The sequence below is a fragment of the Oncorhynchus mykiss genome, chromosome 31 (genome assembly GCF_013265735.2).
Source record: "Oncorhynchus mykiss isolate Arlee chromosome 31, USDA_OmykA_1.1, whole genome shotgun sequence".
NCBI lineage: Eukaryota > Metazoa > Chordata > Actinopteri > Salmoniformes > Salmonidae > Oncorhynchus > Oncorhynchus mykiss.
This window is the reverse complement of record NC_050571.1, coordinates 33,370,968-33,395,550: the sequence shown is the minus strand read 5'-3', so window position 1 is coordinate 33,395,550 and position 24,583 is coordinate 33,370,968. Positions and strand designations below refer to the sequence as shown.

At 42.6% G+C, this 24,583-nt stretch overlaps 1 protein-coding gene across 1 annotated transcript in view; it reads right to left on the bottom strand.

Moving 5' to 3' along the window:
• Positions 1 to 24,583, bottom strand: part of LOC110505056 (transcription factor COE1) — a 93,701-nt gene that overhangs the window by 26,413 nt on the left and 42,705 nt on the right. The window contains 4 exon segments of the mRNA XM_036969766.1: positions 773 to 899; positions 1,502 to 1,635; positions 3,485 to 3,602; positions 3,733 to 3,814. Coding sequence (XP_036825661.1) covers positions 773 to 899; positions 1,502 to 1,635; positions 3,485 to 3,602; positions 3,733 to 3,814 — 461 coding nt within the window.

Sequence of the window (24,583 nt, the reverse complement as noted above, 5' to 3'; positions counted from 1 at the left end):
CCATAAAAGCAATACACCGAGCAGTTGTCAGTCATATCGTCAAACGGAATCAGGTATTAGCATTGCAAAAGGAACCGTAAGCTGGGTTGGACAGCCCATTGTGAAGTTGTCTATTTGCTTCGCTCACACTTGCATGGGAACTAAGCGGTGCTTTGAACAGAGGGGAGAAGGCCGCAGCGATAAACCTGTGCTTAACAGAAAGCCTTAACACAGTCCCCTCTTTCATCGGCAACACAGTGACATTTCCTTATCACACTAAACAGCCATCCATCTGACCTTTCTGCTACTTTGAATGGCATCTGGATATTCCGATGGAATAATCAGGAATAGTAAAGCGCTGATTTAAGGGAGCGATACTCCATTCTGCCGGCAGTCACGCCCGGCATAACAGTCTGGACATCAGACAAAGGCTTGAAGGATAACCTGGGGAAAAGCTCCAGCAAAAAAAGAAGGGTAGGACTCAATGCCCTTGCACAAGGGGAAATGTTTACCACCTTGAAAGGACAGAGGAGTACGGGGAATGTCGCCACCACTATATGTATGATAATATGTAGCACGGAGAACAATAAACCCTATAGGAAGATGTGGTGACAGTCCCAATGCCCATTTTTTTAAACCTCAATATAATGGTTAACCTATGTACTAATGTTAATAAAAACAGACCTTCAGATGAAGTGATACCAAAGTGATTTAAAGGGGAGGAGAGGAGGAAGCAGAGAGATATAGAGAGAGGGTAAAACAGATTTCAAAAAGGAAGGAAAGGTGATCTTACCGGTGTAGACAAAGCGTCCTGGCGCCCCTTTGCAGAACTGCTTGGATTTGTAAGAGAGCGTGACCTCCACGACCCCTGGGATGTGGCGAGGGGGCGTCTGGACCCGGATGGCGTGGGGCGTGATTAGCTGGAACACATCAACACGCACACTCGTTTAAACGCTAAGAGCAGTGCACTGTGGGAGGTATGGTCATTTCTTACTATACAAAAGACGTACTTAGTCTTAGTTTGATCTCAAAGGTGCATCTACAGCATCATCCACAACTCTGTCTAGCAAATTCAAATTTGATCATTTTAAAAGTCATTTAGAAGACAATAATATCTGGAGCAACTTCCAGTTCAGTCAGTACATATGGCCAAACGACGAAGCACAGTAAACCCAACCGAATACACACTGTCATGAACTATGTGTAAAGATTTCCAGATAGAGACTCTATGGCATGGAGGTATCTGCCCGACTAACAGAGTGAGCCAGGCGTAGCACTGAGGCAGCCTCTGTCGTCTCTGAAGCACTCTGTACATATTCCAATATTTTATGCCCTGTCTTTCTCTGAGTTCTTTCACCTAGCGTCCGTGTGTCCGTCCGTGTGTCCGTGTGTGTGTGTCTGTGTATGTGTGTGCGTGTGCGTGTGTATGTGTGTGTGTGTCCGTGTGTGTGTGTCTGTGTATGTGTGTGCGTGTGCGTGTGTATGTGTGTGTGTGTGTGTGTGTGTGTGTATCTGGACCCACCTCACTCCAGACCAGCATAGTACCGAAGACCACCTGCAGTCCGTCAAAGAAGTTGTCTCCGATGATGATGACAGTGGCTCCCCCGGTCGTCCACCCCTCACTCGGGCTGATGGCTTTGATGCAGGGCGTAGCTGCTTCGGAAACACAGACAGCAGGAACGGGTATGACTTCTACTTACCAGGACCGTTAAAATCCCCCAACTTGACAAACGGAGTGGTTACACTTTTTGGGCCAAAAATGTGTTATATGCTCAGAGGAACGTTAAGTCACTGTCCGGTTGCAATATGACTAATACAATGCAAGGGTAGCATTAACAAATGACATACAATTGGTGTGTTTTTTTTCCCCCAAACAGATGTCTAATTGCATGCGGTCCTGCCGTCTACGATGTCAATTAGCTCAGTCATCAAAAATGCAGTGTTATGATTTCATTTTTGTTTGATGGCGGAGGATCAATAAGCTCAACAGAAACATTACAGTGTCTCCTGCCTGGCCAGACTGTGTGTAGGCACAACAGAACGGAGACAGACAGACTGACTAACGGGTCCTGTCTACAGGATATCTGGCCAAAACAGCCACTGCACTGCAAAAAAAAAAGGGGAAAGAGGCAAGTGATCAAAATAATGACTGTGGCTTGCGGTGGAGGTGGGATACATTTACCACACAGTCTGCATGCAGATCGCGTGTCTGTCAGAGACCGATGCCGATCCAATTGATATTAGGACGAGTTGAATAGCATAGGCCTACTGGTTCATGGTGTAAAGGTAGTCATTCTAACTGTGCCCTGGGAGTGGTGGGACCGTGTAGCCTTCTCAAATGTAAAGATGATCCCGAAAGAGGAGGCATGGGAAACAGACTTTTAAGGCTTGAATGACAATTGAAGCCAGTAGATTATAAATGAGCGCAATGTGCTTCAACCAATGGGATACTGTTTGACAGAGTCTCTCACACCGTTTAACAGGAGTTTTTTTTTTTTTTAGGGTGTTGTTGGAGAAGGGGCTTTTCCTCGGTAGTCTACTGTCATCGCTATTCATTTCCCCCCTGTCACAGCCGTAAACACACAGTCAAATGGGGGGACTCTCACAAATGAATAAAACACAATGTTGTGAAACAGACTGTGGAAACTTTGTACATTTATCGAGGGGGGGGGGGGGGGGCTTAGGGGGGGGGGGGGTGGGGGGGGGGGCTTAGGGGGGATGGAACAAAGACAGGAGCAGATGTTGGCTTTATCGCCTCTGAAAACATCCCAATCTGTCTGAGATGAAAGACGGTGAGACTCCCTCAGTGGAGCCTTGACTTCAGTGATAGCCTTCTTGAGTCTGCATCGGGGGACAATGGCGCTCTGACTCCAGTCACACAATGGCACCGTACTGCTCTGCTCTGTTGCCGTCAGTGGCGACCACCCATGTGACTCTCTCTCTCCCAGTGTTCCTATGAATGCCTAAGTACTGTTTATCCAGTGTGTCCCAATGCTCTTGTCATTTGTCAACTCAGAAACTTGTAAGAAGTTAGTTCAAAGCGATAAGTTTAAGCGGTTTCCCTGTGCCTAGCCAGGTGCTAGGCCGTGTGGTCGCTAGGCAGGTAGGGGACAATGTTTTAATATTGCCGGTAAGAACAAGAGTACTATTCTTTCTCACAATATGGCACCATGTTACGTCATAACCGCAAACGACGCGGTGAGGTAGATTTTACAGTGTGATTCTGGGGTGTTTTTTTTAGGGCTCTGGTAATAAAAAGGTTCCCAATTCAAAGAGGATGTCATCATCTTTTTCCAGACATAAGGATATGGTTTCATTTAGTCCAATAAAGAGGATGATGTAATTAAAAGTCAGTTTTTCAGTGGGGCAAAATAAAATGGCGCACCATCATTTTCACCACAGCCAAAGTTTTTAGACACCGGCACACAGGTGGCCAAAGACACCAAGATGCATTGAGGTTTTAGAGAAAGTGTCATGTTGTCTGTAAGTGTGAGGCAGTTTATACCTTCAGAGGGGTCCAGGCGTCGGGCCCTCCTGCCATGTTTGGAGTTGTTGTGGACAAACATGTTGTCGGAGACAGCAAGGACATGGCCGTCCACGTTCACCGTAGTGGAGACCACCACCTGAGGGATAAACAGAGAACCTTAACGATATACTGTGTTTTCAATTCATGTACCTGCATTGTGAGCCGAATGAGAAAATGTATGTTGTGTGGAACTATAGTGGCAGGTTTCACAATAAATATGGCCTCACCTGAAACCTTCTCATGTCTCGTGGGTTCCCTGCATTTTTCAAACAATTCTGATTGCACTTGAGGAAGAACTTCAGGAAGAATCTGTAAACACAAAAGAAAGAATAACCATACATACTACATTAGAACTCTGTTTCATCGAGAGGTTTTATTCAAACACTGAAAACAGTTAATCACATTTGAATGTTGACGCAATTTTCAATGTGATGCATGCTGGGAGAAAAATAGTTAACACAATCAAATGCAACCATGCTTTTTATTTGCTATTCATGTTCAAAATCAAACTAGGGACATCTCGCTCAGTAAACATTTCAAAACACTTGTATAAAATCTAGAATTATTTGAAATATTTTGAAGCAATAATTTTCTTCATTTTTTTCTCTCTCAAATAAACACAAAATGACACTCCTTCTCCCTCCAGACCCATGGTGTCTCATTAGGGTTGGCTTTTGAGTTGACCTTCTTTATGTCCAATCCTTTCTCCCATGTGTTAATTGACTGTTTTTACGGCAACAGAGGGGTATTGATTGGGAATGGATATCAACGAGGATGGGCCGTAATAACCCAGCCGTTGGAGCAAAGATTCCCAGCCATACAGTAAAAATGGATTGCCGTCTTAATGCATTTCCCGCTGCCATGTAATCTCCGCACATCCATCTTCTGGACCAGAAGCCCCCTATTTTGATGGAGCGCTTTCTTTTTAATTGCCACATTATCACAATAATAATCCGGGGCAGTTAACAACCGGCAAGGTCACAGACAGCCATGTCACATTAACCAAGGGATAACCTCGTCCAATGCAGCCACCCATTTTTTTTCCGTTGCAAAGGATGCTGGGAGTCTCCTGTCGCGGAGAGCAGCCCTTTCAGAGAGATATAAATGGTCGCTATCTGAAGAGAGCATCGATTTCTCCCTAACAAGACAGTAACAATATATTTAAAACACACAGTGGTGAGCGAAGCGATTTTCTCATTGCTCAATCAAAATATATATCTAAACCGCCTCGAGTGGCCGTACGGTGATAAGCATAGAAAGAGAGACAGAGTGTGAATTCAAAAGAGCCCTGTTGCGTAAAGATATATGCCCATTTTGTAATGACACATTGAACAAGAAAGAAATTGCTACTCTATTTAGCCGGTATTGACTGAAACTGGATCTGGGGTGCACTGTAGGCTACTAATGCCCTTTATGGCAATGGAATACAATAACATGGGGAACCCATCCCCAAGCCCAATTCATATGATATCAGAGTCCTTGGGAGGAGAGATATAGATCAATAGGGATTGAATTAAAACGCAGCTGGAGACAAGGGCCTGGTAAGCCAACCAGCCACGCCGATATTACAGCTACACTCTTTTTCCAATGGCGTTGAACCAGAGCAGAGCTCAGCCAAGCAAGCACACCAACTTGCAACACAAAAAAATAAGAGAATCTGGGACATACCCTCCTAGAAGCCCTGGGTAGAGCCAGTTCAGAGTTAAGATTCACCACAGCTTTCCAAAACGACAAGAAAACAGAAAAAAAATAAAACAGAAAAATAGGAATAGAGTGATGAGGGTGAGGTCTGTGGAGGGGGGAGCATGTGATGTTGTCTCGGCGGCCCCGGATCCTCCATCTGCCACTGGGCAGGAGTTGACAAGGAATGTAAGATTCCAGGTCTCTTCATGGAAAAGAGGCACCAGATCAAAGCCTGGTTCCCTTTGGAATGGTTCTGCGATAGCAGCTCGGAAGCAAAGGGGGAAGTAGCTGCTTGTAGAAGATGACAGGACGGAGGTTGAATGTTGATCTCAACTTTGAGAAATGGGAGCGAGAGAAAGGGGTTAGTTTTCAGGCCAGACTTGTGCTATAAACTGTATTACTTCACAGCTGCACAATGATTTTGTCACTTGAAAAGGTTACCCAATCCCATCCGAAAACTCAACAGGTAACTTCACTTAAATTGAATGTATGAAATATATTTCTGTACATTTGGAGCCATTTCAATCCCTTGTTTATAAACCACCAGGGTTTTCATTATATCAGAAATATAATGACTATACACCTGTTCCATTGGCCTATTTTAAGAGTATGAGCACTGAAAAGCCTTTTGAAACCAGTGTCATGCTTGAAACTTGCAGCGATTACTTTGTTGTAGCTTCCAAATTGGCAGAGAATTTTATATGAGACATATGATGGTGAAACATCATTATCACATCAGGAGAGACTAGAGTTAGTGGGAGAAAATGACTCTCAGGCTTTTGGCAGCTGCACCGCTCAGCACTGGGGCCCATCAACATTTTTTTACAATGTTTTACCATATATTTAAGTTCAAATATTCGATAGTATGTTATACTATGCTATAACAGAAGCCATGGATTACAGGCAAAATCCGCATTGAGCTAAAGGCTAGAGCCGCCGCTTTCAAGGAGCGGGACACTAATCCGGACGCTTATAAGAAATCCCGCTATGCCCTCCGACGAACCATCAAACAGACAAAGAGTAAATACAGGACCAAAATAAAATGCTACTACACTGGCTCTGACGCTCGTTGATGTGGCAAGGCTTGCAAACGATCATGGAAAGGGAAAACCAGCCGCTAGCTGTCCAGTGACGCGAGCCTACCAAACGAGCTAAATACCTTCTATGCTCGCTTTGAGGCAAGCAACACTGAAGCATGCATGAGAGCACCAGCTGTTCCGAACGACTGTGTGAACACGCTCTCCGTAGCCAATGCGAGTAAGACCTTTAAACAGGTTAACATTCACGGATCAGACGGATCACCAGGACAAGTACTCAGAACATGCGCTGACCAGCTGGCAAGTGTCTCTTTACAGACATTTTCAACCTCTCCCTGAACCAGTAGACCCTTCTCTACCGGAACGCCAAGTCTGGGACCAAAAAGTTTCCGAACAGCTTCTATCCCCAAGCCATAAGACTGTTAATCAAATGGCTACCCGGACTATTTTCATTGACCCACTTATTGATTTTTTTTGCACTAACATTTTTGCACTGGCTGTATGCACACTCACTGGACTCTACCCACAAACTCATACATACCACGAACACAAACACACACATATTGATGCCATACACACTCACACAGACACACTTTCACATACGCTGCTGCTACTCTATTTATTATCTATCCTGGTTGCCTAGTCACTTTTGCCCCTTCCTACAGTTGAAGTCGGAAGTTTACATACACTTAGGTTGGAGTCATTAAAACTCGTTTTTCAACCACTCCACAAATTTCTTGTTAATTAACAAACTATTGTTTTGGCAAGTCGGTTAGGACATCTACTTTGTGCATGACACAAGTCATCTTTTCAAAAATTGTTTACAGGCAGATTATTTCACTTACAATTCACTGTATTACAATTCCAGTAGGTCAGAAGTTTACATACACTGAGTTGACTGTGCCTTTAAACAGCTTGGAAAATTACAGAAAATGATGTCATGGCTTTAGAAGCTTCTGATAGGCTAATTTACATTATTTGAGTCAATTGGAGGTGTACCTGTGTATGTATTTCAAGGCCTACCTTCAAACTCAGTACCTCTTTGCTTGACATCATGTGAAAATATAAATAAATCAGCCAAGTCTGGTTCATTCTTGGGAGCCATTTCCAAACGCCTGAAGGTACCAGGTTCATCTGTACAAACAATAGTACGCAAGTATGACCACCATGGGACCACGCAGCCGTCATACCGCTCAGGAAGGAGATGCGTTCTGTCTCCTAGAGATGAACGTACTTTGGTGCAAAAAGTGCAAATCAATCCCAGAACAACAGCAAAGGACCTTGTGAAGATGCTGGAGGAAACAGGTACAAAAGTATCTGTATCCACAGTAAAACGAGTCCTATATCAACATAACCTGAAAGGCCGCTCAGCAAGGAGGAAGCCACTGCTCTAAAACCACCATAAAAAAGCCAGACTACGGTTTGCATCTGCACATGGGGACAAAGATCATACTTTTTGGAGAAATGTCCTCTGGTCTGATGAAACAACAATAGAACTCTTTGGCCATAATGACCATTGTTATGTTTGGAGGGAAAAGGGGGGAGGCTTGCAAGCCGAAGAACACCACCCCAACCGTGAAGCATGTGGGTGGCAGCATCAATGTTGTGGGGGTGCTTTGCTGCAGGAGGGACTGGGGTACTTCACAAAATTGATGGCATCATGAGGAGAAAAATTATGCCAATATATTGAAGCAACATCTCAAGACATCAGTCAGGAAGTTAAAGCTTGGTCGCAATTGGGTCTTCCAAATGGTCAATGAACCCGAGCATACTTCCAAAGTTGTGGAAAAATGGCTTAAGGACATCAAAGTCAAGGTATTGGAGTGGCCATCACAAAGCCCTGACCTCGGATTAAATGTCAGGAATTGTGAAAAACTGAGTTTAAATGTATTTGGCTAAGGTGTATGTAAACTTCCGACTTCAACTGTAGCATATAGGCGCACTTGACATTGCGCACCCAGCGGAGAATCAGAGATGATGAGCAGGATCTTGCACATGTCGATAAATAGCCTAATAAGAAACTAATTCTAAAACACTGAGAAATATTTACATTTCATCAATTACCAATTACATGACCCTCCCCTTGACGACTAGATTTAAACAATACTAAACCCTCCCCTTGACGACTAGATTTAAACAATACTAAACCTTCCCCTTGACGACTAGATTTAAACAATACTAAACCTTCCTCTTGACGACTAGATTTAAACAATACTAAACCTTCCCCTTGACGACTAGATTTAAACAATACTAAACCCTCCCCTTGACGACTAGATTTAAACAATACTAAACCTTCCCCTTGACGACTAGATTTAAACAATACTAAACCCTCCCCTTGACGACTAGATTTAAACAATACTAAACCTTCCCCTTGACGACTAGATTTAAACAATACTAAACCCTCCCCTTGACGACTAGATTTAAACAATACTAAACCTTCCCCTTGACGACTAGATTTAAACAATACTAAACCCTCCCCTTGACGACTAGATTTAAACAATACTAAACCCTCCCCTTGACGACTAGATTTAAACAATATTAAACCTTCCCCTTGACGACTAGATTTAAACAATACTAAACCCTACCCTTGACGACTAGATTTAAACAATACTAAACCCTCCCCTTGACGACTAGATTTAAACAATACTAAACCCTCCCCTTGACGACTAGATTTAAACAATACTAAACCCTCCCCTTGACGACTAGATTTAAACAATACTAAACCCTCCCCTTGACGACTAGATTTAAACAATACTAAACCTTCCCCTTGACGACTAGATTTAAACAATACTAAACCCTCCCCTTGACGACTAGATTTAAACAATACTAAACCCTCCCCTCGACGACTAGATTTAAACAATACTAAACCCTCCCCTTGACGACTAGATTTAAACAATACTAAACCTTCCCCTTGACGACTAGATTTAAACAATAATAAACCTTCCCCTTGACGACTAGATTTAAACAATACTAAACCCTCCCCTTGACGACTAGATTTAAACAATACTAAACCCTCCCCTTGACGACTAGATTTAAACAATACTAAACCCTCCCCTTGACGACTAGATTTAAACAATACTAAACCCTCCCCTTGACGACTAGATTTAAACAATACTAAACCCTCCCCTTGACGACTAGATTTAAACAATACTAAACCCTCCCCTTGACAACTAGATTTAAACAATACTAAAACCTCCCCTTGACGACTAGATTTAAACAATACTAAACCCTCCCCTTGACGACTAGATTTAAACAATACTAAACCCTCCCCTTGACGACTAGATTTAAACAATACTAAACCCTCCCCTTGACGACTAGATTTAAACAATACTAAACCCTCCCCTTGACGACTAGATTTAAACAATACTAAACCCTCCCCTTGACTGAAATGTAAAAAGCATGACCCTCCCCAATTTTCCTCCAAGTAACCCTTCTGTAAATTTCGATCCATCCCTAAGGGAGGAAAGGCAGGGAGTAACTTCTCCTTTTCCGTTCAACCCCTTTCCTCCCTCCCTATCGAGAACTTATTAAAACATCATAAATAATGAATGTCCATCTACAGCCAGGGCTCTGTTATTAGTTCCAGCCAGTTTTTCCCGCCGTCTCGCTTCTGCTCTTAAAAAGTAGGTAAAGATAATGAGAGAGTCAGTGTGTCTGTTGTAAGCCGCCACCTCATTATGCTGCCCTACAATCAATTACAAGGGGGTGTGTGAGCCTGCCAGGCTCTAATGTGGAACCGTGGCTGTGGCAGGACTTACTGCTGCTATAGTCCTGCTGGGCTAACCTGCCTCAGTTTAGGCTGAGTCCACATGCATCTCAAGGCGTCCATTCCTTGTCTCTTTGTGTCCTTGTCTCCTTCCCTTTGTGATCGCTGATAGGTGTAAGGACTGGATGGTCTACAGATGTAGGATCTTAATTTGAGCCAGTTTGCTACAGCAGAAAACATGAATTATTATGTGGATTATAATTAATGGGCATTTTTTGTAATGGTTGATACATTTTTTATTATGGCAAATAAAGTCTACCATTTGGAAATGACAAACTTTTTAAAACTCAAATTTACCACAAGTTGCAAGTGCAGGAAAATTCTCAGCAACAAAAGCGTGATCAAATGAAGATCCTACATCTGTACTACTCCATCTCGGTTTTATTTTCCAAGACCTTCGGCCTTATAAGGCCTTGTGAACATAAGGAAAGGAGATGTGACTATTGGGACGCTGCATACAGTTAGCCCCAAGTACAATAGCATTACAAATAACGTTGGCACAGAAGCTGCACAAAGCGGCAGTAGGCCAGGAAGGGGCAAAATACATTAAACAAAGAACAAGGGCACAGGAAATCACTATGCAGGTCCTCTAAAAATTGAAACGCTTGATGAAAGCGGTTGTGTAACATCATTGTTTCAAAGGAATAAAGCTTGAGATAATAGCTACATATGATGTACACTAAAGCTGAATGAGGCTGAGCAGGGAATAAGCATCTGACTTCAGCATCATTTTCATTACAGCGGATGTGAGCTGAGGTCCACTCTAGATGATGTCATCCTGGGACCACACCCACAGCACTATACTGAAGCAATTATGTCTGGCTCAAATTACAAGGCCCTCCTGACTCCATACACACAGACACAAACACACACATTCACACACACACACACACACACACACACACACACACACACACACACACACACACACACACACACACACACACACACACACACACACACACACACACACACACACACACACCTTCACCATTCCCAGAGTCTCTCATTTATTACGTTAGGCAAGAAAAATAAGAAATCAATATTTCAGCAGGGGTATTTTTAAAAGCTGCCGCGTTTCCAATTCTGCCCCACCATTTGCTTTGCGTGTTTGATGCCTAAGAAAAGACAGAACCAGGCGGTGCTGTTTACTCTATGATGAGCAGCACCAGGAGGCAATGAGATAGCGCCTCAGATTCTTTGAGGTCGACTTCTCCAATTTCAAAACTAAGGCTGAAATCAACTGAGAGATGACACACTGCTGAATTGCTTCACAGTATAACTGAGATAAGTTCCTAATCAAACACTTAGGTTGGACACAGAGATCTACAGTCTGCCCAGTGACACTGAAATGACATTAGCATTGTCGCTAATTGTTTCCCAATCGGTTGTCATTTGATTTAATCTACTCGTTATTGTTGTTCTGCTAAATTCAAGGAACATTTTCCCCAACATCAGAAGGAACCATATTCCACACAGTCTTATTACAGTATCTAATATTTACTCTACTGTATTGAAAACAAATGCCCTCTTCAAATAATTACTGACACATTCTGAGGAAGCTCCTGTATAGCTAATTAGTGTATGAAACGGATGGAGTTAACAATATGGCTCAGTGTGTCTATGTGTGTGTGTCCCCTCCTGACAACGCTCCAAGACTAGGATCCTCCTCGGTTCTGCTACATGCCATCAATAATTTAGTAGCCAAGATGGCAATTACAGGACCATGTACAATCAAACTAAATATTTGATGAGGCACTAAAACAGTCCCTGGAACAGATCTCTCTCTCTCTCTCTCTCTCTCTCTCTCTCCCTCTCTGAAACATACATAAACACACACACGCTCGATTGTCTATTGTCTTAACAACGCATTATGACTCTGGTCCCTTATTCCCCGAACTTTGCCAGAGACACAAAAGCAGTTTATTCTGCTAAGAGTGTCATGCACAATTCATTTGCTACTTCTAAAATATTGAGCGTACACATGATGTATTTTATAAGGGTTTGTTTTCACTTCCGACGTATCAAGGAAGGCCGTCTCCCTGCCTGGAAATCAACACAGTACAAGAGGAGGGCTCAATCAGACAAACCGATGGCAGTGAATATCCCAATCAAATTGATCGCAATATAAGCCAGCACCAGGATTTTTACCTCACCTTTCATCTTTGATCAGACACCGATTATTCAACATTAAAAATGATGTGACATAAAATCCATTACTGCTGAACATTTTTGAGATGACTTTGTCTGAACCTGGTAAATTGGCAGCTGGCCATTTCCACTAAAGGATACAACAACTCTGCTACTGTATGAGAGATGATAAATAATTTGATCAGAGTTCATATCTGCCTAGAATATATCTATATTTAATTTATTATGCTGAAGTCAACATGATCCTTTAAAATAAAGCAGTGTTGTTAATGAGAGCTTTGTGTTAGTGAAGCGTTATCAGCTTGCGGAAACTGTGAAAAATGTCAGTGTTCAACAAAATCCCATTTTTTATGTGAGATCTATCATGTGAAAAAACACATGCAGAATTCCTTGAACACAGATATGAACAGAACATCCCATCATTATTTCATGCAGCAAGTGTGGCTGGCTCTATTCTGAGGGTGGATGTGAGAAACTGCTTTGGAGCACAGAGAGAACGGAGTTTGTTTGGCCAAGTAAACCAGTACGTGTTCCACCACAACCTCCTGTCTGCTGGTACTTAAACCCACCCATCGCACGCGCACACACACACACACACACACACACACACACACACACTTCTCCGCTGCACTCAGGTTTCCTCTGGTCCTTCCTCAGCTGTGTTTTGGCCTTGTTGCCATGGCAAAGAACATATTTATCTTTCCAATCAAAATCACTCCACGACATAATGCTCTAACGAGAGAAAATAAAACTGTGACTCGCGGTGACCTCATGGCCCCGGCATGCATTAAAAATTGTAGCAAGCTGCAAAAATCTGTCGTTTGCTTCCTGTGCCGAGAAACATATAGTCAAATCATGCATCAGAAAGATCACGGTTTGTTCAGAAACAACATTCTTGATATCAAACAATTATTTCATGTTTTTCTTTTCCAATTTTGGCGAGTTTTGGAAAACACGTATGAGTGTAATTACATTAGATAGAACACCTTTCAACCTCAGTACTGTTAGGAAAGTTTGAAACGGTAGAAGAGACATGTTGTCGTTATCTCTGAGGTGTTTTGGAGGTAGGGTAAAACCCTAAAGCGGGGAACGGTGAACAGATGTGGTCGGGTTGTGTATGGGGAGCATCAGATATAGAACCACAACAAACGCAGTGCATCAAAAGCAGAGGCTGAGAGCTCACACTGAGGGATTCAGCAGGAGTGAAACAGCAGGTGGACACACATACACACACACTGTGATGAGTGAAACAGCAGGAGGAGGGTACACACACAAGCATGCATGCATGCATAGGCTACACACACACACACACACACACACACACACACACACACACACACACGCACACACGCACGCACACACACACTGTGATGAGTGAAACAGCAGGAGGAGGGTACACACACAAGCATGCATGCATGCATGCATGCATGCATAGGCTACACACACACACACACACACACACACACACACACACAATACGTTCCACAGCAGGGGGAGAATCACCACAACGACAGGTAAAGCCCTGAACAGCGATGTATGGAGCTGAATGAGGAAGCAGCTCTATATCTTTCATAGAGGTGGTGTTGAATATTCATTGAATCATCAACTTGACTAGGTCCAGTGACAGCTTGAAACAGGACGGTTGGAGCATCAATTGAGTCTCTTTGAGTAAGTCTGATGCAAAATGTTGTATTTTTCCTTTGACATGAGTTAACACAGTGCCAAGACAGATGAGGCTTCTGTCTGGAAACATCTGAGGTTAAAGGCTGTTTCAGGCTATAGGTCCTTACTGTAGGATAGGCTGGGTGGAACTTCCACCATATTGCTTATACCTATCCAATCCTTCCAGATCTATAAGTGCCTAGAAGGTAGGAGTTGTCCATTTCCTAGGCATCAGAGAGTCGAACACGAGCACATTCCCCTATGTCGGCTGGTCAAAACCACAGACCTGTGGCTACCAGCTAGCCTCTCCTCACTCACATACAGTGCCTTGCGAAAGTATTCGGCCCCCTTGAACTTTGCGACCTTTTGCCACATTTCAGGCTTCAAACATAAAGATATAAAACTGTATTTTTTGTGAAGAATCAACAACAAGTGGGACACAATCATGAAGTGGAATGACATTTATTGGATATTTCAAACTTTTTTAACAAATCAAAAACTGAAAAATTGGGCGTGCAAAATTATTCAGCCCCTTTACTTTCAGTGCAGCAAACTCTCTCCAGAAGTTCAGTGAGGATCTCTGAATGATCCAATGTTGACCTAAATGACTAATGATGATAATACAATACACCTGTGTGTAATCAAGTCTCCGTATAAATGCACCTGCACTGTGATAGTCTCAGAGGTCCGTTAAAAGCGCAGAGAGCATCATGAAGAACAAGGAACACACCAGGCAGGTCCGAGATACTGTTGTGAAGAAGTTTAAAGCCGGATTTGGATACAAAAAGATTTCCCAAGCTTTAAACATCCCAAGGAGCACTGTGCAAGCAATAATATTGAAATGACCTGGCCGTCCCTCTAAACTTTCAGCTCATACAAGGAGAAGACTGATCAGAGATGCAGCCAAGAGGCCCATGATCACTCTGGATGAACTGCAGAGATCTACAGCTGAGGTGGGAGACTCTGTCCATAGGACAACAATCAGTCGTATATTGCACAAATCTGGCCTTTATGGAAGAGTGGCAAGAAGAAAGACATTTCTTAAAGATATCCATAAAAAGTGTCGTTTAAAGTTTGCCACAAGCCACCTGGGAGACACACCAAACATGTGGAAGAAGGTGCTCTGGTCAGATGAAACCAAATTTGAACTTTTTGGCAACAATGCAAAACGTTATGTTTGGCGTAAAAGCAACACAGCTGAACACACCATCCCCACTGTCAAACATGGTGGTGGCAGCATCATGGTTTGGGCCTGCTTTTCTTCAGCAGGGACAGGGAAGATGGTTAAAATTGATGGGAAGATGGATGGAGCCAAATACAGGACCATTCTGGAAGAAAACCTGATGGAGTCTGCAAAAGACCTGAGACTGGGATGGAGATTTGTCTTCCAACAAGACAATGATCCAAAACATAAAGCAAAATCTACAATGGAATGGTTCAAAAATAAACATATCCAGGTGTTAGAATGGCCAAGTCAAAGTCCAGACCTGAATCCAATCGGGAATCTGTGGAAAGAACTGAAAACTGCTGTTCACAAATGGTCTCCATCCAACCTCACTGAGCTCGAGCTGTTTTGCAAGGAGGAATGGGAAAAAATTTCAGTCTCTCGATGTGCAAAACTGATAGAGACATACCCCAAGCGACTTACAGCTGTAATCGCAGCAAAAGGTGGCGCTACAAAGTATTAACTTAAGGGGGCTGAATAATTTTGCACGCCCAATTTTTAATTTTTTGATTTGTTAAAAAAGTTTGAAATATCCAATAAATGTCGTGATTTCATGATTGTGTCCCACTTGTTGTTGATTCTTCACAAAAAAATACAGTTTTATATCTTTATGTTTGAAGCCTGAAATGTGGCAAAAGGTCGCAAAGTTCAAGGGGGCCGAATACTTTTGCAAGGCACTGTATCTACAATCACCGTCTCGGCGAGAGAGAGGACGGGCTGTCCAACAACCTGTCCGCCGAATGCAGGCGGAAGGTGAAAAAAAGAAAATCCCTTCCTGACACGTTGATTGACAGCTCCATCCAGGCCCCCAGCACTGGAATCAAGCTGTCAGTCTGGGGGCAGCGACGGAGGAATTGTCCTCTCAGATTTAAATACAGCCCATAATAGGCTACCATCTATCACGCCTGCCGCCCAGGTTATTCTTAGACACCTACATTAGCCCTTGGCCCAGATAGGAATGTCACCAGATTAAACATCCAATTTGTTAACCGGCCGGACCAGAGGTGCTGCTTCTTGACAGGACTTACAAACAAGCACAAATGGCCCCATTTTTCACACCGGGGCCTGTAGGCTTTTTAATGCAGAGTGGGCCCCGGGCCTAGCGCCAGAGCAGGCAGGCTGTCGAGGTAGAGAGACGGAGCAGAGGGGTATGCTTGTAGAGTGGCAACACACACACACACACACACAGACAGCAGTAACAAAGACCTGAACACTATACACCTGATGATTCTAACAATTTATACAGAAAAGACAGATGTTTCACCAAATGATGCCTGTTATTCACCAATAAAGGCTCTCTATTCTGATTTTAAAGGAGCCTACCGGTGCATACTGCACACTCAGTGCATGGTAGAATCAATCAGGCCTAATCCACTGCTGTAGCATGCTAAGGCCCAGGGAGAGGGAGATTCACCGTATACTTGAGATGAAGCCATATATTTCAGTCAATGAGGGCCCTATGGACAGACTGGGAGCATATTGGTAAACAGAGGGAGAGATGGACTAGCAGATGCCACCAGTTTAGACCCTGCAGACTGGGAGACAGTGTGAGAAATATGGGGATGTAAGGCAGACACCAAGCACAGCCAGAGCCATGGAAACGGTCTGCAGGGAGACATCTTACTTGGAGGAGAGGGAGGAGATATACATGGGGAAATACTGTGAAAGAGTGTCTATACTGCAGATTGTAACTGGAAGAAGGGACTGAATGCAAGTCCTGTCATTAAGCAGGCCTGAACACAAATGTATTGTATATGGACTTCCTGTATAGGAGAGAAACGTAACCACCGAACTAGCGAATAACAAAAAGTATCTTAGAAAAATAATGCAAATTATCATGGTCTGAGAAATGGACCCTACTAAGTAATATAATTTCTGTTTTTTGTATTATTATTTCAAAACGTTCTTCAGAGGAAGAGTGATTTATCCCTTACTTTGTCTGTCAGACAAATGTTTCTCTTTATGGCTACTACTATTCCAAACGAGGCCTGGCGTCATAAAAACGAATACACAGCGTCAAGTATTTAATTAAGTATCTAGGCAGAGACGAGTGAGCGTCTTGCTTTATTGAACCAAAATTAAAAACAACTCTCCCATTTGAATAAACGGCCTGGGGGTTGCCTCTCAAGCGTTTCATTATAATATCGCGCATGCCACTTTAACCTCTTTAAGCGCCGGCCCCTTCAATTGTTTGTGAATGGAGACAGAGCACGCTGAGAACGCCTCTCATCAACAACAGAGAGACTTCCTCCCTTGTCACCTGACTAGGGAAAAACATGGCAACCTCCTGGTTGTTCTGTTTGTTTGTACTCTTTGTGTGCTGAGGAGGAGATAAGACAAAGAAGGAGGGAGGAAGGAGGGAGGAACAAACAGATATACAGCCGGTGATATGTTGATAGAAGCAGCATAATGATGCAACCGTTACAAAGTAAATGTAATTTAGTCCCGCCTTTGAAGTCGGTGGAGAACCCAACCACGTTAGAACGTCTCAAACGGTAAGTTTAATCAAACACGACTGGAGCCCAAATAAAAGGGGGAGGAAATTTCAGCCGGGCGTCAACATAGCACCAAGCTACACCTAATTGGAACAAACAGCGGCAGGGCTTGGGTAGAGAAGGGGGGAAAAAATGTGTTGTGCTCCTCTTCCAACTGGGGCTGTCTCATTTCCAGACGTAGGTTTTTAAATCACAGAGAGCGAAAGCCCAATGATATTCTCCATCTGTTTGGCCCAGGAATTCTCTCAGCTGCTTTGGGAGGGACGTGGTCAGGGACAAGGTGTACTCCCTCACACCATCTGCCTCTACCTTGGCCTGGCCCTGGACACTGCTTAGGTGGGGCAGTTGCTGCAGCCTTGAAAAACACTCCCCAATACCTCCTCCCAGTCTCACCCAACAGATTTAGCTTCATGAACACATGACGTTTTCTGCTGCTTGTATAAGTAGGGAGAAATGGGTGTTAAGTTGTGATTATCGTTTTGATACTTTGCTCTCAAAACCCGAGCCAAAAGGTATGTGAGTTTTTGAGTCTGTCCTTAAGGGAAATGGGTCTGGCGACTATGGTCCAGATTCAATTGATCTAGCCTTAGCAATAATGTTAAGCAAGACCTGTTAGCACAAAGTTTGAAACTTTTTTTCCTCAGGAAATAAATAATACACGTCAAATATATTAATACAAAAAAATGACAGTTGTAGACATTTCTATTTTAAAGCTTTGTTTGTTTTCTCTTTTGTTTTAGCCTGTGAAAAAAAAGGAGGTCCCCAAAAGACCTGTCTGCTAGGCGTATCAGTGAAATCCATCCTACCTGCCCCTGACCTACACTGGAGAGTTCCACTCCCAGTGTGGGAGAATAGAGTTGCTACTACAATGGACTGCAGATGAGTCTGAACATAAAAGGAAACAGATCCTCTCTATACTCTAACCATCCCACCCAATGAGACCTCAGCACCACAGTAATGAAACATCAAATAATCCATTGAATTTTAATTTATGCCGGGTTTAAACTTTTATTTTCATTTCAAAAACAATAGGCTGCTTTCATCAGCGAGGAGCGTTACCTCCTTTATTGTCCAGAGTGCAGGATTGAAGTCAACATTTATCTTTTCATATTTCCAGTCAGTGTAAGTGGATTACTCATGAAATCATTCACTGCTAATAGCATCCAGATGCCAAAGTGCCAGAGAGGAATTAAGTCTCTCTTTAGAGCGATGATGTGGACACACAGTATCTTACTGTAACTGCTTCCTGGAGCATTGAAATATGCATCTCACAGATATTTCCTGTGTATGAAATTGTCATTCCTATTTCAAATATATACTCAAGTAAATGAATGATGAAAAAGAAGGGAAAAGATGATTTTGAAAAACAGTTGTTTGCTCTTTGCCGTGGGTTATGTCCCTAAAAAATGATGAGCACACACACACACACACACACACACACACACAAACAGGCATCAATCAATGGCCAGCAAGAAACAAAGACCAAGTTAGAAGAGGCACTTTATTACAAATATCATAAATATTCATAAGTGGGTGACAAGTGAGGAGTAATTGATACGGAGCTGTTGGGAAAGCTGCAGATATTCCAGCATGGCTGTCTGCCACAGGAGAGTGGAGAGGGAAACGAAGCCCTGAGAGCTGTGCAGGTGCACAGCCTGGATCCATCCCAGGCACACACAGGCATGCAGGCGCAAACACAAAACACACACACAGTACAGGCACACATACACACTCGTAAATGTGCCCACACGGACATGAATACTTTCTCCAGACTCCAGACCACACATACCCATAAATGACAAATGCGTTGCACAGACATCAACATATAGCACCGCAGGTTCACTGACAATACATACGTGCGCAAGACCACAATGCACGCACGCACGCACACGCACACACACACACACAACGCTCAAGACACATGGGTCACCCGTACACAGCTCTTTTACAAAAACAGCTACATACCCTCAATCACACACAGCCACGGCCAAATACCTCAGTGACAAAAGCATTATCTCAGCATCAGCTGCTGGGTGTGCTCCCTCTCTGGATTTCACATTATCCCTCCACTCCAACCATTCAGATGGGAGTCAAGAGGTGTGTGTGTGTGTGTGTGTGTGTGTGTGTGTGTGTGTGTGTGTGTGTGTGTGTTCAACTATATTTGTGGTGACCAGAAGTCCCCACAAGAATAGTAAACAAACAAACATTTGACCAACTGGGGACATTTTGTTAGTCCCCACAAGGTCAAATGCTATTTCTAGGGAGTTTATGGTTAAGGTTAGAATTTGTGTTAGGTTTAGAATTAGGTTTGGGGTTAGGAGCTAGGGTTAGTTTTAAGGTTAGGGTTAGGAGCAAGGGTTAGGTTTTTGGGTTAAGGTTAGGGTTAGGGTTAGGGTACGGGTTAGCGTTAGCGTTAGGTTTAGGGTTAGGGATTAGGGAAAATGACCCAAGCCCAGCTCATTTAATCCCTACCATTGTGTCGCTGAGTTGTCATAATGCTTCAGCAAATGTACATTATCCCAGGGGCGCTGGAAGACACAATGTAAGTAACCAAATTCATGTCCCTCTTACTGCCCTGAATGCCTCTGCTGATCCTACAGCTATTGTATGCAGTAATCATGTGCTTATGATCCAGAGTTATACTGTTAGCACTGAGGTGGTGTGCCCTAGCAGGAAGTCCACTGTGTGCAGCTCTCCCTGCACTAACATAAATAACCTGAGGATGTCTACTTCTGCTAAGCTTCCCAGAAAAGCAGGAAAAACAATCAAGCATCCCAGAAAGTGTTAAAAATAGCCCACATTAACATATGTACCTTAAGAAACAAAGTTCATGAAATCAATAATTTGCTAGGAACAGATGATATTCATATTTGGACAATCTATGAAACTCACTTTGATGATACAGTGGTAGCAATACATGGTTATAAGATCCACAGAAAAGAAAGAAATGCCAAAAGGTGGAGTTGTGGCCATTTACTTTCAGAACCACATTCCTGCAAAGCTTAGAGAGGATCTCATGTTAAAACTGTTGAAGTAATATGGCTACAGGTTCATCTGCCTCACCTAAAACCCATTCTGGTGGATAGATTCCATAGGCCACCAAGTGATAACGTGTGAAATGCTTGACAATGTATGTGATATCAATAGCGAGGTATATTTTCTGGGTGATTTAAATGTTGACTTGCTTTCATCAGGCTGACCACTCAAGAGAAAGCTTAAAACTGCAACCTGGTTCGGTTATTAATCAACCTACCAGGGTAGTTACAAACAACACAGGAATGAAGTCATCAATGTGTATTGGTCACATCTTTACTAATTCTGCAGAAATCTGTTTGAAAGCAGTACCCAAATCCATCGGACGTAGTGATCACAATATAGTAGCCATATCTAGGAAAACCAAAGTTCCAAAGCATGGGCCTAATATAATGTATAAGAGGTCATACAACACATTTTGTAGCGATTACTATGTTGTTGATGTAAAGAATATTTGTTGGTCCGTGGTGTGTAATGAGGAGCAAACAGAGGCTACACTTGACACATTTCTGAAATTGCTTATTCCAATTACTATTAAGCACGGACCCATTAAGAAAATTACTGTAAAAACTGTTAAATCCCCGTGGATTGATGAGGAATTAAAAAATGGCATAGTTGAGAGGGATGAGGGAAATGGCAAAAAGGTCTGGCTGTACAATCGGCAAACATACTGCAAATTGAGAAATCATGTGACTAAACTGAATAAAAAGAAGAAGAAACTACACTATGAAATAAAGATAAATGACATAATGAATGATAGTAAAAAGCTTTGGAGCACCTTAAATGACACTTTGGGCAAAAAGACAAACTCCGATCCATCATTCATTGAATCAGATGGTTCATTCATCACAAAACCCACTGATGTTTCCAACTACTTTATTGATTTTTTCATTGGCAAGATGAGCAAATGTAGGCATGATATGCCAGCAACAAACACTGATAGTACACATCCAAGTTTATCTGACCAAATTATGAAAGACAAGCATAGTAATTTAGAATTCCGTAAAGTAAGTGTGGAAGTGGTGAAAAAAATATGTTGTTGTTTATCAACAATGACAAGCCACCGGGGTCTGACTACTTGGATGGAAAATTACTGAGGATAATGGCGTACGATATTGCCACATCTTCAAAATAAGCCTAGTAGAAATTGTGTGCCCTCAGGCCTGCAGGGAAGCAAAATGTATTTCCCTACCTAAGGATCGTAAAGCCCCCTTTACTGGCTCAAATAGCCAACCATTTATCCTGTTACCAACCCTTTGTAAACTTTTGGAAAAGATTGTGTTTGACTAGATACAATGCTATTTTACGATAAACAAATTGACAACAGACCTTCAGAACGCTTATAGGGAAGGACATTCAACAAGCACAGTACTTACACAAATGGCTGAGAGAAATCGATGACAAAATGATTCTGGGGGCTGTTTTGTTAGACTTCATTGCGGCTTTTGACATTATCGATCATAGTCTGTTGCTGGAAAAACATATGTATTATGGCTTTACACCCCCTGCTATACTGTGGATAAAGAGTTACCTGTCTAACAGAACACAGAGGGTGTTCTTTAATGGAAGCCTCTCCAACAAAATCCAGGTAGAATAAGGAATTCCCCAGGGCAGCTGTCTAGGCCCCTTACATTTTTCAATCTTTACTAATGACATGCCACTGGCTTTGAGTAAAGCTATGTATGCAGATGACTATACACATTAGCTACCACAGCGACTGAAATTACTGCAACACTTAAAAAAGAGCTGCAGTTAGTTTCAGAATGGGTGGCAAGGAATACGTTTAGTTAGTCCTTAGTAACTCTATTCCACATCAAGTAACTCATGCAAATAGTAAAATTTGATAAAAAAAAACAGATACAAATATGGAACAGCGGGAACTGTGAAGCAACACAAACATAGGCAAAGACACATGCATACAAACACATAATAACATACGCACTGTACACATGGATTTTGTGTTGTAGATATGTGGTAGTAGAGTAGGGGCCTGAGGGCAGACACTTAGTATGATGTGAAATCTGTTGTGAATGTATTGTAAAAAAATATATATATAAAAAAAAAAAGAGTTAAACATATAACTGCCTTAATTTTGCTGGACCCCAGGAAGAGTATCTGCTGCCTTGGCATACAAATGCAAAATAGGATTTTGAATGGGACTGAAATGTGTGTCCCCACATGGTTAGTTATACAAGACTATGTGTGTGTGTGTCTGTGTGTGTGTGTATTATATGGATTACATACAATACAAGGACTAAGCCAGACATAACAAACAACACAAAGCTGAGAGCTGTGGTCAAAAGGGTCACCAAGTCCCTGGGAATAAGCTTATGTCTTCATCCGATTTGCCTGATTGGAGCTTTTTGTGAAGTGGTTTGGCGTTTTAGGGTGGTTAGGATGGTTCCTAATCAGCTGGCATCTCCCCTGCCATGACTAGGGCTCAGTAATGTTCTCAGAGGACCCCCTTTTGGCTGGCCACGGTTCCGCCATTACGCTGCCATGGCACGAATTCTGCTCTGGCATGCTTCAGTGTCCATTCCATGCACATGGCACGTCAGAGAAGATACATATAACAATAGTGTCCAGTGTAACATTTATGGCAAAAATACTATCCTGAAACAGTCACAATCTCACTCAATAACTCAATAAAACAAAGGTTCACTATTACATGTAAATGCCTAAATACCATTTCCATAAAGATAACATCATTTAAAGAAAGTATTTAATGCACTGTAAAAATGTGTGCCTAGAGTTATTGGTAATCAATAAAATCATTTTTGTGGGAGTAGATTTAATTGGACTGTGAAGAAATGATTCTTGAGCAGACTAGTTTGGGTATTAGATTGTATTGTTGTGCAAATAATATCCTTTACAAAATAGAGGAAGCTCATAGGATTTATCTGGAAATATCTTAGGGGGATAAAAATGACTAACAATCTGCCAAACCCTTAACAGGCTACTACAAAAAACGTATGATTTATCAGTAAATCAACAATAGCTGTAATGTGTAAAAGATGTGAAACTTACATGGACACACATTTCATTCACGATTCATTGGATCGGAAACTGCAACAGTCAACTTGAGCTTTATAGCAATTCCAAAGGAGAAGCAGTAGAACTACTGGGGTTAAATCTACCTGTTTTCAGTTTCCTCTTTGTGAGCTATAGGAACAGACATGGCAGACACACACACACACACACACACTCCCTGATTTGTAGGTGAAGCCACTGTGCAATTGAGGCAATTTGTTCTTTGCCATTCCGGACAAGCGGACGGGTCACATTCCACCTGGCTAATTAAGGTCTGTGTATCCCAGTGCTGCCACCAGTGCGCACAAGCCGACAGCAACTTAAGCACAAGCTATCGGGGTCAGGAAGGTCATATGGGAACTGGACCACGTTCTGGTTCTTTTCCTAGTTCTGGTCTAGCTTCGCTTCCAATTCGGCTGGCTCCCTAAATGCCCCATCAACGTGTTTAATCAAATTAGTAAGCAGCCAAAAATTGACGCTTTTCATTAATTATACAAGATAATTCTAATTGCAAATTCAAATGTATTCGCTCAGAACAGAAGGTGTTCAGTAATATTTCAGGGAATTTTCATATTAAATGGGGGTCGTTCTGCATTATGTATGGTAATGTATGCGCATTGTCTTTATTTTTAACTCGCGGGCCATATGCGCGGCTGCTTGCCTGAGCAGGTGAAAAAAGTCCAGAGTGTTTAATTTCGCTGAACAAACGCAATGAGGCCGTTTGTCAAGTGCTGTACGGTTGGTGTCAATCTATGTTTTTTTCCCCACTTTCCTGGCCCCGCCTTTGATTAGCGGCAGCGATGGCACCACCAGTAAACAAACCTGCGGGTTGCCAGAGCAGGAAGTCACTGCTGTTAAATTTCTCTGCTTCCTGTTTCGGTTTGCCTTTTTGTTTGGCGTCTCTTTTCACAGCCAGCAGTCAGAGATGACACCGCATCGTCAGCGGATTTCAAAAACAGAGGGCAGGCGTGTTTCACAGCATGCAACCAACTCAGC